The sequence below is a fragment of the Lissotriton vulgaris genome, chromosome 9 (genome assembly GCF_964263255.1).
Source record: "Lissotriton vulgaris chromosome 9, aLisVul1.2, whole genome shotgun sequence".
In the NCBI taxonomy this organism is placed as follows: domain Eukaryota; kingdom Metazoa; phylum Chordata; class Amphibia; order Caudata; family Salamandridae; genus Lissotriton; species Lissotriton vulgaris.
The window spans coordinates 80,536,366-80,551,873 of NC_141697.1; the positions used below are offsets into that span (position 1 = coordinate 80,536,366).

General features: G+C 45.8%; 1 protein-coding gene across 1 annotated transcript in view; it reads left to right on the plus strand.

The window, feature by feature from the left end:
• The window catches only part of LOC147689637 (stAR-related lipid transfer protein 9-like), a 574,886-nt gene that overhangs the window by 372,023 nt on the left and 187,355 nt on the right, over positions 1-15,508 (plus strand). Inside the window, exons 8-10 of the mRNA XM_086937097.1 lie at positions 1,500-1,569; positions 6,546-6,618; positions 9,105-9,172. Coding sequence (XP_086793223.1) covers positions 1,500-1,569; positions 6,546-6,618; positions 9,105-9,172 — 211 coding nt within the window. The remainder of the gene's footprint in view (positions 1-1,499; positions 1,570-6,545; positions 6,619-9,104; positions 9,173-15,508) is intronic.

The window sequence follows — 15,508 nt, forward strand, 5'->3', positions numbered from 1 at the left end:
GTGCATGTACATATTTCATGAAGGATGTGAGGAGGGGTTTCTCTAAGGGAAAAGCACTGTTTGCCCAACAGTGTAAGAACATTTAAAGAAAACTAAGGGCTGTTGTACATTTCTGCCACATGCAAGGTAGAAACACTGCTGTAGTCTATGCACTGAGGGCAAGAACTGCGTATTTATAGAGCTCTGTGTGTACATCTTAGGAGTTCAAGACACATCAAAATATGTAAATCTGCGGAAACTGTAGGCCCTTAGGGGCTCATTATGATGTCGGGCGGAAAGCCTCCTCCATGCAGTTGGAATCTCCTTGACTGCATCGAAGCCCTTCCAGCCGGCTCGGTCGGTTTACATTCCGACCGCTGGATTATGATGCTTGCTGTCGGAATGTAAACCGGGTGATCATTCCAAATCGGTTCTAAGAGACTCACAGAATATTGATGTCAGTCACCCCAATAACAGCGTTTCCGCCCTTGGCATTACGATGTTGATTTCTAACAGCCGTTTTGCATCGGCTTGTCCGACACAAACAGGCTGTCGGAAAGTGATTTTGGGGCCCCCCGGAACCTCGGCCTATGGTTAATAGCTGAGGGGGTACCTAAGGGACCCCCCTGTAAAAACCTGCACTGTGTGGCAGGCACCGTGGGTTGCCTGCAACAGGGTGCAGGGTTTTCTGCAAACACCCCTTTTCCCCATAGGAGCCTGTGATACGGGCGGTGTCGGGCTCAACACGAGCTCCCATTGTGAACTATGGGTCTCCGACCGAAAGGTGTTCGGTAGCATTGTAATCCGGCAGTCAAACCTCCGACCACAAGTCGGTCAGTCCTGATTCCGAGTTGGTGTCAGGTGGAGGCTTTCCGCCCGACATCGTAAAGACCCCCTAAGCTGGGAAATGGTGAATACTTTGCAAGGGTCCAGCTGTACTTATCTTCCCTTCAGGGTGTATATTCATGTATATTTGGTTTAAGATGAACCCATGTATTTTTCCATACAGGAGAGTTAGTCAATTCCCGTTTTTATTGTTATTGGCCCTAAACAGTTTTTTTGGTACAGAGAGGCTATTTCGGTTCTGGAGTTGGGGAGGTCAGGGTATTCATTGCGTCGAGGCTATTGTGACAGGTGTGTAAGATAATTTCCAAAAATACTCGCTTATTATGTGAATTGGATGTCCAGTGCCACTAGACTTTAAACGTCTAATTTCTGTATACAGAACACAGTTCTACACTGAAATAATCAGCCACACAATGGAAAACAAAATGAAAAAAAGACACAAAAATAAAGGGAAACAAGAAGAAGATGGCAAACAGAGGTCAAAGAGAGAAATTAATTATCCTAAAAATCTGACATTGATCCGGCCTTGCCGAGCCTATAGGGGATACCCTGATCCAGATGACCTGTGGAACATGAAATATGCCGACAATATTTTGTTGCACGCCTTGGCTTCTGTTTATAAAGGGGCACTTTACCATTTGGTTGACTTGTCGGCATTCCTTGTCCTTCAACAGGTTTGTCTCAGCACGCGGTCACCGACTACAAGCAGGTGGTGGACCTCCTGGAGCAAGGCATCGCCAACAGGTGAGGAGCCCACATATTGCTTTCTATTTTTCTAAAATGTTTTCAAAGCTTATTATTATTATTTTTGTTTATGAGTTAATTATAATACAACATCCTTTTCAACCTGGTGGGAGGGCTGTCTTACTTCTCGAAATCCTGTATTGAAGAATTCTTAAGTGCTTCTGTAGTAGCACTTTCCACAAACATGGCAATGCTAACCAAGCCACAGTCTGGCCAGCATGTTTTTGTTTCTCTTTGTATGGAGGCCGCTCAAGGAGAATCCCTGTCAGTCAGATGATGTTCACTCCTCCCCCTCAGAGTGTCAGACAGTGTTTAATTTGTAAAAAAAAAAAAAAAGCGCAGAGGGCCAAACTTTTTCTCTGGAGCCGAATGCCGGGTTTGCTGGCAGTCTGGCCTTGATCCCACCTCTTGTCTCTCTTCCTTCCACCACTTTACACTCCCTGTCTCTTTATCTTTCTCTAGCTGGCTCTTTTTCCATCATTTGCTATTTTTCCTTTGCTCCTTTTTTCTCCCTTTTCTCTCTAAGTCAAAGTCTGATGATGAAAATAATTCCTGGTCATACATGAGTATGAGTGCCCAGTGCCCACCGTTGGCAAAGGCAGCACTGGCAAAGCCGATAGGTTTGGCGGCCAGTATTTTAGCTTTGACATTGCTTGCATTGTGTTTCATGGTTTTTACAAAACGTTATTATTGGAAAGCTGGGCCCCCAACAATAGAGAAACAATTGTCTAAAAGGAAAATTATTTTTGTTCACAAAAAATACACATAGTAGTCCCTGGCGCTTAAGGGAACTACTTTGTGTGTGCACGTGCTTCTTATGAAAGGGCAAAATGCTGTCACTCACTTGAAGATAGCCAATGGCTGAAGTAGGCTGACCCATTGCCCCATGCTGTCTGCTCTACTGGGTGATGCCTTTTAGCGAGATTCACACTATAGAAATACTACATACATGCTTGCAAGAAAATAGTGAATTGTTCAATACTGACCAATGGATGTAGAGGTATGACTGAAAGCCTCTGTAAGTTTGTAAATCATTTTAGTAAAAAATAAAATGTGTTGGCTGATGCCAGACCTAAACAAGCATTTACAATGCAACGGTCTTGGCATTCTTACAGTTAGCGCTATTGGCATTGCTCATGACATTATTTTTATTTATGTTTTTGTTTTTAAAACATAAATAAATGGCATTGTCATTTACAGTGCCAATAGCTTAATCGCTCGCAAATGCGAGACCTATTGCATTTGCACACACACAGAGCCACACACACAAAGTTACCCACACACACATACAGAACCACCCACACAGAGCCACCCACACACACACACACACAGAGCCACCCACACACACACACACAGCCACCCACACACACAGAGCCACCTACAAAAAAAGCTACCCACACAGAGCCACACACACACAGACAGACAGAGCCACACACACACAGACAGACAGAGCCACACACACAGAGCCACGCACACACACAGAGCCCCACACACACACACAGAGCCACACACACACACAGAGCAAGCACAAACAACGAGGGGGCAGGAGACTGGCGAAATACCGACATTTGGAAGAGGACGGGTGCAATGGATGGCACTTACTGCTACTTAATATACCTAGAATAGCTATAACGTGCTGTGACATAATTTCATCTCTGAGCCTACCTCCCAAACCGTACAACAAGCAGTCACAGAGGAGCTCAATGAGCCGAAGGTGGGGCGGGGACACCGGGCCCCTCTATGAGGCTGTCAGTGCACTCAAGGCAGGCCCGCCGTCCACCCTTGGCTTTAAATCCCCGCAGAGGCTGCCTCTAGTCCGCACTCCCCTCCGGTGGCAGCCAACGGCGGCATGCAGTCTTACCTCCACATCGCGGCCCTTATTCTTGAAACTCTTGATACGTTGATTCTCGAGGCCGGCGCTCTCCGCCATGGTGCTACGGGCGGCCGAGGCTCAGGACTCCTAGGAGCTGCTGCTGCTGCTACTACTGCGCACGCCGCCTGCCAGGAGGTGGCCAAGCCCTACCCTGCCCCCACCCTCAGATTCGGCAGAGCGCCGGCTGTGACGTCAGGAACGAGATGCATAAACGCAGCTTGTGCTTACAGATGCCGGAGTTTCCTCTGTTCGTGTTTCTCACTTTGCCACACTTGGGAGTCACAGCGTTCACTTTTTACATTTTTTTTATCAAGCAATGCCTTTTGCTCATTTAGGTGGAGAATATTATTTGGATTATCTGCTAGATAAACTCGTATCCTGAATGTGATGTTTACTACTGGGTGGGTCTGCTTTATGCTCCTTTCATTTTACAATGCTCTGTTTACCGCCTGTTACCGGAAAACACATTTTCTCTATTAGCACGGACCACCGATTCCTGTTTCTACTAGTGAACAATGCAGTTTTTAATATAGGGCAACTTGACCCGAAGGCATCGAAGCGCTTTACATGAGTGCCAGTTATATTACACAAGGACACATTCATTTTCTGTAGGCACGGGGAGATTCGATGATTCGTCCAGAATCACAGGGTGTTGAGTCGACCCGAGAGTGAGACTCGAACCCGGGTCTCCGGTTATTATCTCGTTAGCTCGGGTCCTCACCCATATCCCCTTCCAGTGCCTTTCCTGTGCCTCTTCATCATACAACCAGCACTAGCTTGTTTCTCTCCTGTACTACCCATCACTTTACGTCACCCCCTTCAACCAGGTACCTATTTTCGTGCACTACTGGCAGACGATTACATTTTATTTATTTATTTTATTTTATTTATAAAGTTTTATATAGCGCGAACTTGATTGTATCCCCTCACTAGTAGTCGAAGCCTGCCCCAGTGCCAAAAGGTATCGGCCTCACTCACCCTCTAGCTGCCGATATGCATGCCAGTTTTTCCAACAGGCTACTCCGTTTCCCCAGTCCGCTAGCCACAAAGGGTCCCGGGCTCAGCTAGCCAACATATTTTTCCCTCAATGTGATGACCAACATTATTTTTGCTCCATCTATAAGACTGCAGCATTTGTTTTCCCCAGCCTGTTTTTATGCCCCCCCCCTTCTTGGAAAATAATGCCCCCTCGATTTCTGTTAAGTGTGCTCACATGTTAGTGTACATTTGCACAAGTAGAACACGTGTGTCTTTTCGTGCACACTCTCTGTCAGACTTGAGGTGCACATGGCAGATGTAGGGGAACACGAGGGGGTATGGGGGCCTCCAGGGAGGCGATGCAGTTCAACAGGAGGGGCTCGGACTGGAGGGGTGCAGGTGTCAGGGGAGGACGGGGCGCCGCAGCTTTCTATCCGGAACGCATCGTGCATATGCCAGGGTTCAGTGCAAATCAGCCTGACGGGGCCTTTCATTGCCGGGGCACCCCAGCTGCAGCCCCCACAGAATACTGTCAAACCCTGCAAAGGGGGTACCAGGCCTCGGAAGAGAGAGAACACACTCAGCACCCCATAACAAACTCCCCCGCCCCCACAAAAAACATGCAGTAGACCCCTGCAACAAACCCCACTGAATCCCAATACATCACAGAACAGAAACACAGCACAAGTTCCTTTCAACGTAAAACACCCACAAAACACAATCCCCACTAGACTCCCGCCTGAGACCCTCTACACTTGTCCCCGCAACAAAGCCGCAAAACCCCCATGCACCAGCCCGTGGCGGGGACCCTCGAGGACAGTGAAGGTGCAAGACCCTCACATCAGACCGGCAAAAAAACAATTCTTCGCACGGACCCTCGGTTAAAAGGAAGGCACAAGGCCCCCGCACGTAACTTCACACGATGCCAGTAGTTTTATTTGTCTACAACAAATTCCATATTTTAGAAATTTCAAACACATGTCTATAAGTGCAGGGCTCGTGACAACTGAAAGCCTGCCAGGGGAGATTGCATCTGTGCCTTTCCGACCCCAATACGTCAATTAGCACAATGGACGCAAGCATCACATAAAGAACAGCATCTTACCAAAGCCAAACAGAAAAAATAACGCCAAACTAATATTATGAACCTAAGTTTGTTCGCTGATTTTCACGCTGATTACTGCATGTACACCTTCCATACTAATGTATTATGGTACATTTCTTTTTCGCATAACGGGTTAGATAGAGGCGAGAGCGGGAGGGGGGGGGGTGAATTACAGGATGCTGAGCCGACTTCTTCCGGCGGCGGTCTAGCAGAAATGCTCACGCTGCCTTCACGCCCAAGTCGGCCCTCTGATTGGTTAATAAGGAACACCAATCAGAGAGCTGACTTGGGCGTGCAGGCAGCGTGATGAGGGGCTGCTCTCTCCCGATTACGTCAGGGAGAGAAAGAAGAGCAAAAACACACCCCTCTGTCCCAAAAAGACGGGGCTTAAATGGAGTGACGCCCCTCTCCTCCAATGGCTGGCCAGCATTTACGAGGCCAGCCAATGGAGAAGAGGGGCGGGTTTAAGCCCCCAGTACTCTAAACATTAAATCTCTGCTGCGCGAACACTGCTGCACAGTGTAACGCTAGGCCGAGACCTAAAAAGGAAGAGGATAATGTCAGAATGACGGGTCAAGAAGGTGGGAGGAGGTACAGGGGTGTGGGCAGTCAGGGCACTGGGGAGGGGATGGAAGCCCCAACTTCCTGCTTCTTCCAAACACGAAAGTTTGACAAATGATGTAAAAGTATTCATTTACAATTAAAACTATCACAAGACCGGCTTTTTCCCATACATTTTTTACATTGTTTCCTCCTGTGCCTTTTTGTGTTTTTCTCTCTCTTGCTCTTAGGAAATGTCTGATGAGGAAAAGTATGTCCCCCCCAACCTGGCTCAAATTAAGCACTGGGTGCAGGCTTACTATCAAATGAAATTCTGACCATGGGCATAAACTCCTTAGAAGGAATGGTGCTTACTTCCCCAGTTGACCAATTCATTGCTTGAATGATCCCCCTGCGCCTCCAGTAGAGGGTTACATGAATACAGTCTCTTCACTAATTGTTCTCTCTTCTCATGTGCAGAATTACAGCAGCGACACATGTTCACGATGCCAGCAGCCGATCTCACGCGATCTTTACCATCCACTACACACAGGTTAGTACTTGGACTTGTATTTCTCGTGCTCCCAGTGTCCTTCGTGCGCAATTTGTACTAGCTTCATGTTTAGCCTAGTTTAAAAAAAATCATTGGCAAAGCCAATAGGTTCGAGTTCTAAAACCTATTGGTCTAGTTAATTAATAGAGGACTTACAGTAAAGGGGAAAAAGGGAGTTCCCTGAATGCAAGGAAGGCCAGTCGTGGAAGGATATAAGTCAACCAATCAAAACACTGTGAGGTTGAAATGCTCCTGGGTGGGACAAACACATACATAGGAAGGAAATTCATCAGTAGCACTGAAGTGAAATGATTAACAAAGCTGTCCAGCCAAATCAAAAGGCTGACCATCAGCCCAATCTATGTATTATGCAAACAGTAGGTCTGGCCTACAGACAGCTATAGTTGCCTGTAACCGAGATTTAAAAAGTGTTAGCTGTTGTTGGAACACTCATGTGTTTCATCTCTGCCTCCAGTTGGAATTGGTGCACTGGCTAAATGCTGTAGATGCTGACATTAATTTGTTATATTCTTGATATTGGTTTTTGGGGACTTTGTTTTGTATTTTAATTCTTTTTATATTCTGCAGAGTACCCACTGAGGGGCATAACAATGTAACAGTAAAAATATATAAATAATTTGTCGCTAATAAGTGACAGACTGGTGCAATAGTACATGCACAAATTAATGAATCTAGTTTGATAGCTAGAGCATCGAAGGCCCTGTTCAGCCCACGAAGAGAGGATGTGGCTTAATGGCCAGAGCTGCCGACTTTGGACCTGTGGAATCAGGTTCGAGTCTGGGCATCGACTCAACTTCCTGTGATTCTAGGCAAGTTACTTAATCTCCCCATGCCTCAAAAAAAATGAATGTGTCCTTGTGTAAAGTAACTGATGCTCATGTAAAGCGCTCCAATACCTTTAGGTCGAGTTTGTGCTATATAAAGCTGCAAAATAAAAACACCCTGATGCCATAGTCCTATTGGAAGTCAGAGCACCCAGGACAGTGAGTAAACCCCCCCACCCCCCAGTTGTACTTCCCTCAACTCACATTTTACTTTAGGGTGCACAATAAACATATCTATTGAGGAGATGTTGTCACTTTCCAGAGAAGGATGAATCAATCTCCTGCCTTCCGGGTCTCTCCCTGGCCAGCCCTTTATCTATTGCCGGACACTTTGAGCTGGGCTAGAAGACCACAAACTATGTAAAACATTAAAAACATGTAATGTCGTGGACAATCCATGTGTATTCAGTCACCGCCCTTCTGTCCCTTTGTCTGAAGCGTGCCCCATCCTCAGTGGGTTCAGTCTGTTCCCTAGAGAGGACCAGACTTGCAGACGTAATCAATTTTATGAACTATGTCACCTAGGACGAGACCCTCACTTCTCATTTTTATGTTGCAGTATTTTGCTTTTTATTGGATATGTCCCAAGTTAACTTTCCATGTGGTGGTGTCAATGTACATGCCAGGTGAACCAGCCTGTAAGATGTTTATTCACTTTGAGTGAGATTCCTCCACAGATGACTCATGTGTGGCCAGCCTGGTATGGTTCCCTTTGGGTAATATTGCAAAACTTCTAGTTCTAAAAATAAATACTTTGAAAAAGTAACTCTTTGCAAAGTGCCTGTTCCCAAATTTAGTGAAGTGATGACAGTGTGAAAGGGTTGAAAGGTTCAAAATTTAGGGGCTAAGGGTATACGTGTAGGTTATAACTGAATAAATGACGTTACAATGCATACATTCACAACGCAGTATTTTACAGCGCGTTCCTTACAATACAAGTCGTTACAACGAGATGTGCTAGAGGGCGCTGGATTTAGGAATAGTATGATTTACTATTCCAACTCCTGCCTATGTAACAGTAGGGGAGGTGTTGGGATAGTAATTCATACTATTCCTTAGCTTAGAGTGCCATCCAGCACAAGTCGTTGTAACGACTTGCGTTGTAATGCCCGCGATGTAAACATACCACAGTGTAAAGACCGCATTGTAAAGGTCTTTTTCCGTTATAACATATGGGGTATAGGGGTTAAAATGATGAGATTGGGGTTGGTCTTAGTGATATAGGGTTAAGGGTTTGGGATATGTGGTTAGGAGCTAAAGGTATAGACACTGTAGATGTGGAGTTAAAAATAGTAAAACTGTCCCTGCATCTGTAGATTTACCTGTACTATAAAGTGGTAGTTGGTATCCTGCAGCCATTGTTCTTGTGGGACTGCGTAATAATGAGATAATCTGGAGGCCCTCCTCTTATCACTGGAGCATGTGTGACAAAAGAGTGCTGTGGAGTGAAAGTGGAGTGTATGTTGTGGTTGCCTGGTAGAGAGATGTTGCTGGCACTGATGGTGGGCTGCCGGTGCATGGTTTATTACTGGAACTGCTCCTATGACTACCTTAGGTTTATTGTACGAAAGCAGTGTTATCTTATTCAACCTGAACACAAACTGATTTTCACAAAGACTTTAAATGTGTTTTTTCTTCCAGGCCATACTGGAGAACAATCTTCCCTCTGAAATCGTTAGCAAGATCAACCTGGTGGACCTGGCAGGAAGGTAGGGGTCCTAAAAGTAGGGGCTGTTTTACTGTAATTATACAAAGACTGCGGACAATTTGCAGAAGTTGTTTCATCACTTTATAAAGCTGATTTCTTGTCACTGATCTGCTACTTACTGGTTCTAAAGACATATTGGGTACATGCTGAAAGCTTCCCTAGGAAGGCTCTCTGACCATTGCTTACCATTGGCTTTGTGTTTTATGACTCACAGTTTTTGTTTTGTGACTCAGACTCGCATAGTGGTGTGTCATAGAGTGGAGTAGAATAGAGTGAAATGGGGTGCAGTGGCATGGAGAGGAGTAGAGTGGTGTACAGTGGCACTGAGTGGAATGTAGAAGAGTGGAGTGGCGTAGAGTGGAGTGACCTAGAATGGAGTAGAGTGTCTTAGAGTGGAATGTTGTAGAATGCAGTACAGCATCTTAGAGTGGAGTGGCGTAGAGTGGAGCAGAGTGTCGTAGAGAGTAGTGCCATAGATTGACATAGACTGGAGTTCCACAGAGTGGAGTATAGTTTTGTAGAGAGCAGTGGAGTGGAATGGAGTGAGATAAAGTGGAGTTGCGTAGAGTGGAGTTGCGTAGATTGGAGTTGTGTAGAGTGATGTGGTATAAAGTATAGTTGTGTTGAGTGGAGTAAAGTGTGGTAGATTGGAGTGTCATAGAGTGGAGAGGAGTGGTGTAGAGTAGAGTGGGATAGGGTGGAGTACAGTAGAGTGGAATAGAGTGAAGTGGAGTGATATCGTCTCCACACCGGGAGACCTTGTGATAGGAGTCGTTATCGTGTGTCATACAGTGGCACCGTGTGAGTTGGCAGGTATGCAGTTGCACTAGGTTAGCACTTCGCAGATTCGTAAATCGTTAAATTAGTTATCTATCATCTGTCCACACGGTGGCAGTGTAGCACACGATATAGAGAAAACACCCTGTTAGCAATGTAAGGAAACTGTTTCTTTGTCTGGAAAGGGCAGGCCCAGTATGGTTTGGGGCAACAGATCTAAAGTTTAGAACGCCAAAAACTACCACATCTGTTTCTTAAATTTGCAGCCAGGACTTGAACAAATTGTCAAAGACATTATCTTCGCATAGGGCTGTCTGAATTTTCAGATACACCGTACGGATTACCATTTTTACATTCGTTAGAAGTAACATCTGATATTTATAGCGCTGAGAAATGGCAAAAGGGTGACGCTATATACAAAGTATACTTTTTATTAAGTAATGCTTGGACGCCTGTAATATCGGCCTAAAACCATGCCTCCAAATATCTTATAAAAGTTCAAGTGACATCACGGTAATATAGAAAATTATATTGTTACTCTACTGCAATATGTTATTACAATTCAGTTGTGACGTCGCAATGCCTGCAGCCAGACCCAGCAGACAGTGTGAAAGACAGGCTCCCCTCCGACTAGATTTACGACAACTGCTTGATTATCTTTTCCTTTCTTTTTTAGCTTCTATTCCCTGGAAATTCGCCTTTATGTGCTGATAGTTTTTGTACTGCTGCCGTTCTCTATCGAAAGGCAGTAATCAGTCTACACGTTGATACGTACACAAACTAAACCCCAATCAGTTGTGATACTGATTTAAAAAGTGTGCACCGTGTTTGCCACAAATTACAGGCTGCACATTAGCGACTACACATTTTACATTTCGCCATACAACAGAGCAAGAGCCACATGTGAACGATGGTGGTATTTACAAACATGCATTATAAGATGTAAAATACCCCATCATACGTAAAAAAAGGATAGCAAAAGCCACCTTCGAGTTCACATAACTCCTTGGCGACCTTAAAAACATTGACAGGGTACTTTATCACATAAATTTAGCCTTCAGTTATCCTTATTTAGAGAATTGTAATTTAACAATTTGGGACTTTGGGAAATCCAAGGGAGGGATATTTCTTAAAAGATCTTTATGCCAGATAGAAACATTTAGTTTGGGTCCCATAGTCACCAAAGGTTGCATGTTCATGCTCTGAAAAAACATTAAAGTAGGCAGACTTTATTTTATGCCGTATGACCATTTTCAGAACTTAAAACTGGTTATCTGCTGCCACCTTGTGGAAGGTTTAAGATCACAGCGTCTCGTGGCGAAAACCTCATAAATTAATATTTTGGCATTTTATCTCTGTGTGTAATCTTTGTCCGAGGCACTGTTTGTTTTTCCAGATATGAGCCTCCGCCACCCATTGCTCCCACTTCAACGCCCTCTCCCTTTTGTCACGGTTGTGTCTTTTGTTATGTATAAATGAGGGAACCAAATGTATCCGATTTCCTCTCTTTTTATCCCATTATTGACGATTTTATTAAATATTCGTTTTCTTTGCACTAGCATTTTTTGTGTAGGTTGCTCGGCATTTCGAGTGAGATTATTATATGGAGTAACTGCAAAGACCTCCTACACTGTACCACATTGCCGACTTCCTGTTTGAGTGTGTGAACTAGTCTCTGTGAGGGAGGGGTAGGTCAGGCCACACAGGGTGTAGTTGCCTAAATTAGGCGGATGATAACAGAAAAACAACAAGCATTGGAAATGCAATAGGTCTCGCATTAGGAAAGTTTGAGCTATTGGTCTTATAAATGACATTTTTTAAATTTATGTGTTGTTTTTTAAAATAGCTAAATTAATAGCTTTGTCATTTACTATACCAATAGTTATAACTTTCGCAAATGTGACACCTATAGCATTTGTAATGCAACATGTTTTGTATTTACGTGACTTAGATGTATTGATATTACAAATAACAATGGCTTTTAATTTTTTAAAATAATTAATACTTAAATAATTTATTTAATTTGTAATGTCAATAGCTTAAACTTTTGTAAATAACTTTTGTGAAGATTATGATCAGTGTTTTTTTATTGTGACGAAAATCCAAGAACATAAGTGAAATATTAACATCTTTTTTGTGATTTGTAATAAAGTTTGAAAGCTTTAAAACAGCTTGAAACATTGAAAGAACATATTTGAACCAGTGATGCTGTGGTGGTGCGGAGTGATACTGTGGTTGCGCTGAGTGATGCTGTGGTTGCGCTGAGTGATGCTGTGGTTGCGCTGAGTGATGCTGTGGTTGCGCTGAGTGATGCTGTGGTTGAGGGGGTGTGAGGGTGAGGGAGTGAGGGGGTTTGAGGGTGAGTGAGGGGGTGTGAGGGTGAGTGAGGGGGTGAGTGTGAGTGAGGGGGGACAGGGGGGTGAGGGTGTGTGAGGGTGAGGGTGAGTGAGGGTGTGTGAGTGTGTGAGGGTGAAGCGGTGTGAGGGTGTGTGAGGGTGTGTGAGAGGGGGTGTGAGGGTGCGGGGTTGAGGATGAGGGTGAGTGAGGGTGAGGATGTGTGAGGGTGTGTGAGGGTGAGGGTGTGTGTGAGGGGGTGTGTGAGGGTGAGGGTGTGTGTGAGGGTGAGGGGGTGTGTAAGGGTGAGGGGGGGTGTAAGGGTGAGGGGTGTGTAAGGGTGAGGGGGTGTGAGAGTGTGTGTGAGGGTGTGAGGGTGAGTGAGGGTGTGAGAGTGAAGGGGTGCAAGGGTGAGGGTGAGGGTGAGTGTGAGTGTGGGTGTGACAGAGTGTGAGGGTGTGTGAGGATGAGGGTGTGTGAGAGGGGGTGTGAGGGTGCAGGGTTGAGGATGAGGGTGAGTGAAGGTGTGTGAGGGTGAGGATGTGTGAGGGTGAGGGTGTGTGTGAGGGTGAGGGGGTGTGTGAGGGTGAGGGGGTGTGTAAGGGTGAGGGGGTGTGTAAGGGTGAGGGGGTGTGAGGGTGAGTGTGAGTGAGGGTGTGTGAGGGTGAGGTGGGTGAGTTAGGGGGTGTGAGGGTGAAAGGGTTGTGAGGGGTGTGAGGGCGAGGGGGTTGTGGAATGGGATAGGTGAGACCTACACATCTATCCAACAGCCGTACTGAAGGAGTAATGTGAAGTTCAATAACCAATCAAATGTCAGAAGTGATCCTTCTTGTGTTAATAATAAGGTTTAGGACATCCCAGTAGAACAGCGCACAGCAAACAACCGCAGAAGGCGTAGCAGACTGCCAAGTTACGGAAGCTCCTGCACTTTTAATGGTTTTCAGCTGGCTCCCTAAATGGGGTTGAGGACTTTTATGTTCCGATTTGCTGCACAGAATTGCAAAGGAAAAGATTATAATTTTTATGAATTCCATAGTTCTTGAACATGCTGGAGAGCACCTTCAAAGCGCAAACAACGTTTTTAACAGCTTCCTTTAATCGTTGTGATTGGGTGGGTTTTGGTGGTCAAAAGGACAGCATTCAGGCTGGTTTTCTCAACTATGGAAAATGATGCATAACCAATGAGTCCCCTCTAAATGCACAAAGGCATTAAAGGGCTTTACCTGCAGAGCAGTGTGAACTGCAGTGGTAGATCAGCTGCTGCAGGGGAGGAGGAGAGGTGGGCTGATCACCGTGGCCCCTGCGGCTATAGAGGTGATCCGGGAGAGGTTGAGCCCGAGCGGCCGATGACGAAGGGCACTCCACTTAACCCGGACATGGGGGTGGGAGGAGTGTTGATTTTGGTGTTAAGAGGGAGGGCACCAAACGGGAGGAATGTTAAAGGTCAATGTGATTAAAAAACATGTAGGTAGTTAAGCCGCACATACGGACCAAAATGTCATATTAAGCTGAAAATAAAGTGCAGCTAAAGTATTCACACTGAATAAGGTCCGTGACCTGGAGCCCCCGCTCGGAATAGTTTTTTTTCCTAACTTGAAGGCGGGTGCCGGGATGAAACAAAGCGCAGCGCCCATGCACTTAAAACTAGTTTCATCACATAATCGTGTTGCCACATGGAAGAGAAATGTACGCATTCCACCGCTCAGTGTTTCAACAGATTTACAGAGAAGGCAGCGCAGAGAGGCACAGGTTAACGCAGCTCGACGCTCCCATTTAGCCTCTTAAAGTAACCGTACAAATGAGCCTGGATCGAGCATTAAAGAGCAACAAGCAGTGTTGTGGGAGTGGCATAGAGGGTGGCACAGGGAGATTACCAAGCCACAGCAATAGTCTTGCTTAGCGAAGCAGCTGCGCTGCATTCACTACACGAGACCTAAAAATAGTTCAGACCAAAGATGCTAGGCAAAAGAGGAGGGAATGGGACAAAAGAAAAATATAAAAGGCAAGAGACAGCAATGAAAAAGGCTTTTGATAGCAAGATAGAGGCAAGAAAGAAGGAACGAGTAGTAGAAGAGAGAATGAGGATAGGATACAGGAGGGGAAAGGGACCATGAAAGGAGGCAGAAAAGAGGGAGGGTAAACCAGCATTGGCAAGGACAATCATTCACCAATGTTCAGCCAGTGACGTGATTGATTTTGCCAGCACCTGAGCAGCTATGTTTAAAGTCTGGATAGCAGTTTGAAGTAATGGTGTACTGGGAGGAGGCTTTCAAGTGATTCCGAAGGCAGCCATTCGGTGCTGCTGAGAAGGGAATAGAAAGGGCAGAACGAAAGGACCAGAGTAGAGCGTGAGCATGAGTGAAAACAAAAGCAACATTTTAATGCAAAAACAAATAAAAATGTGCCCATGATGTCATCAGTAGAAGACTACAATACAGCAGGCAATCACCAACAGGGGGCGGAGCGGGAAAAAAAAAAAAAAAACAAGACGGAGGGAAGAGAGAGAAGGGGAGGGTTGAGGAGAAATGCGACACGGCGGGCAGGGGAGGGGGCGGCGTGCATGTGTGTCTGCTACGTTAGCCACGGAGTGAGGCCTGTCTCTGTCGCTGGCTGTGTGCACTACGAGGGTGAACGCTCTCCAGGCCATTGGTGTGCCTGGCTCGAGGCCGCTTCGGCGATTTTCTCAAACAGATAATCTCATGCATGGCAGAAATATTTGTAAGATCCAACTGTAAGTCCCTCGAACAAGGACACAAAGGATCTATCCCAAAAGTAAGCATTAGGCAGCCTAATGAAAACAGGTTTATGAAAAGGGAAAAATACCATGCTTGGACGAAGCTGCAGACTTTTGATATGTGGCGCTCTTCTGCCCCTACTTTCAAAACTGCCATGACGATGCGACACGGCGGGCAGGGGAGGGGGCGGAGCGGGAAAAAAAAACAAGACGGAGGGAAGAGAGAGAAGGGGAGGGGGGAGGAGAAATGCGACACGGCGGGCAGGGGAGGGGGCGGAGCGGGTAAAACAATAAATAAACACGACGGCTGGACGAGAGAGAAGGGGTGGGGGGAGGAGAAATGCGACACGGCGGGCAGGGGAGGACGGGGCGGAGCTGGGGGAGGCTGTGAGATGTACACGTGCTTTTAAGCTCAATGCGCATGCGCATTGAGCTTAAAAGTCACGGGCACTGCAAGGAATCGCCACGATTCCTTGCAAGTTAGTTAAAGAG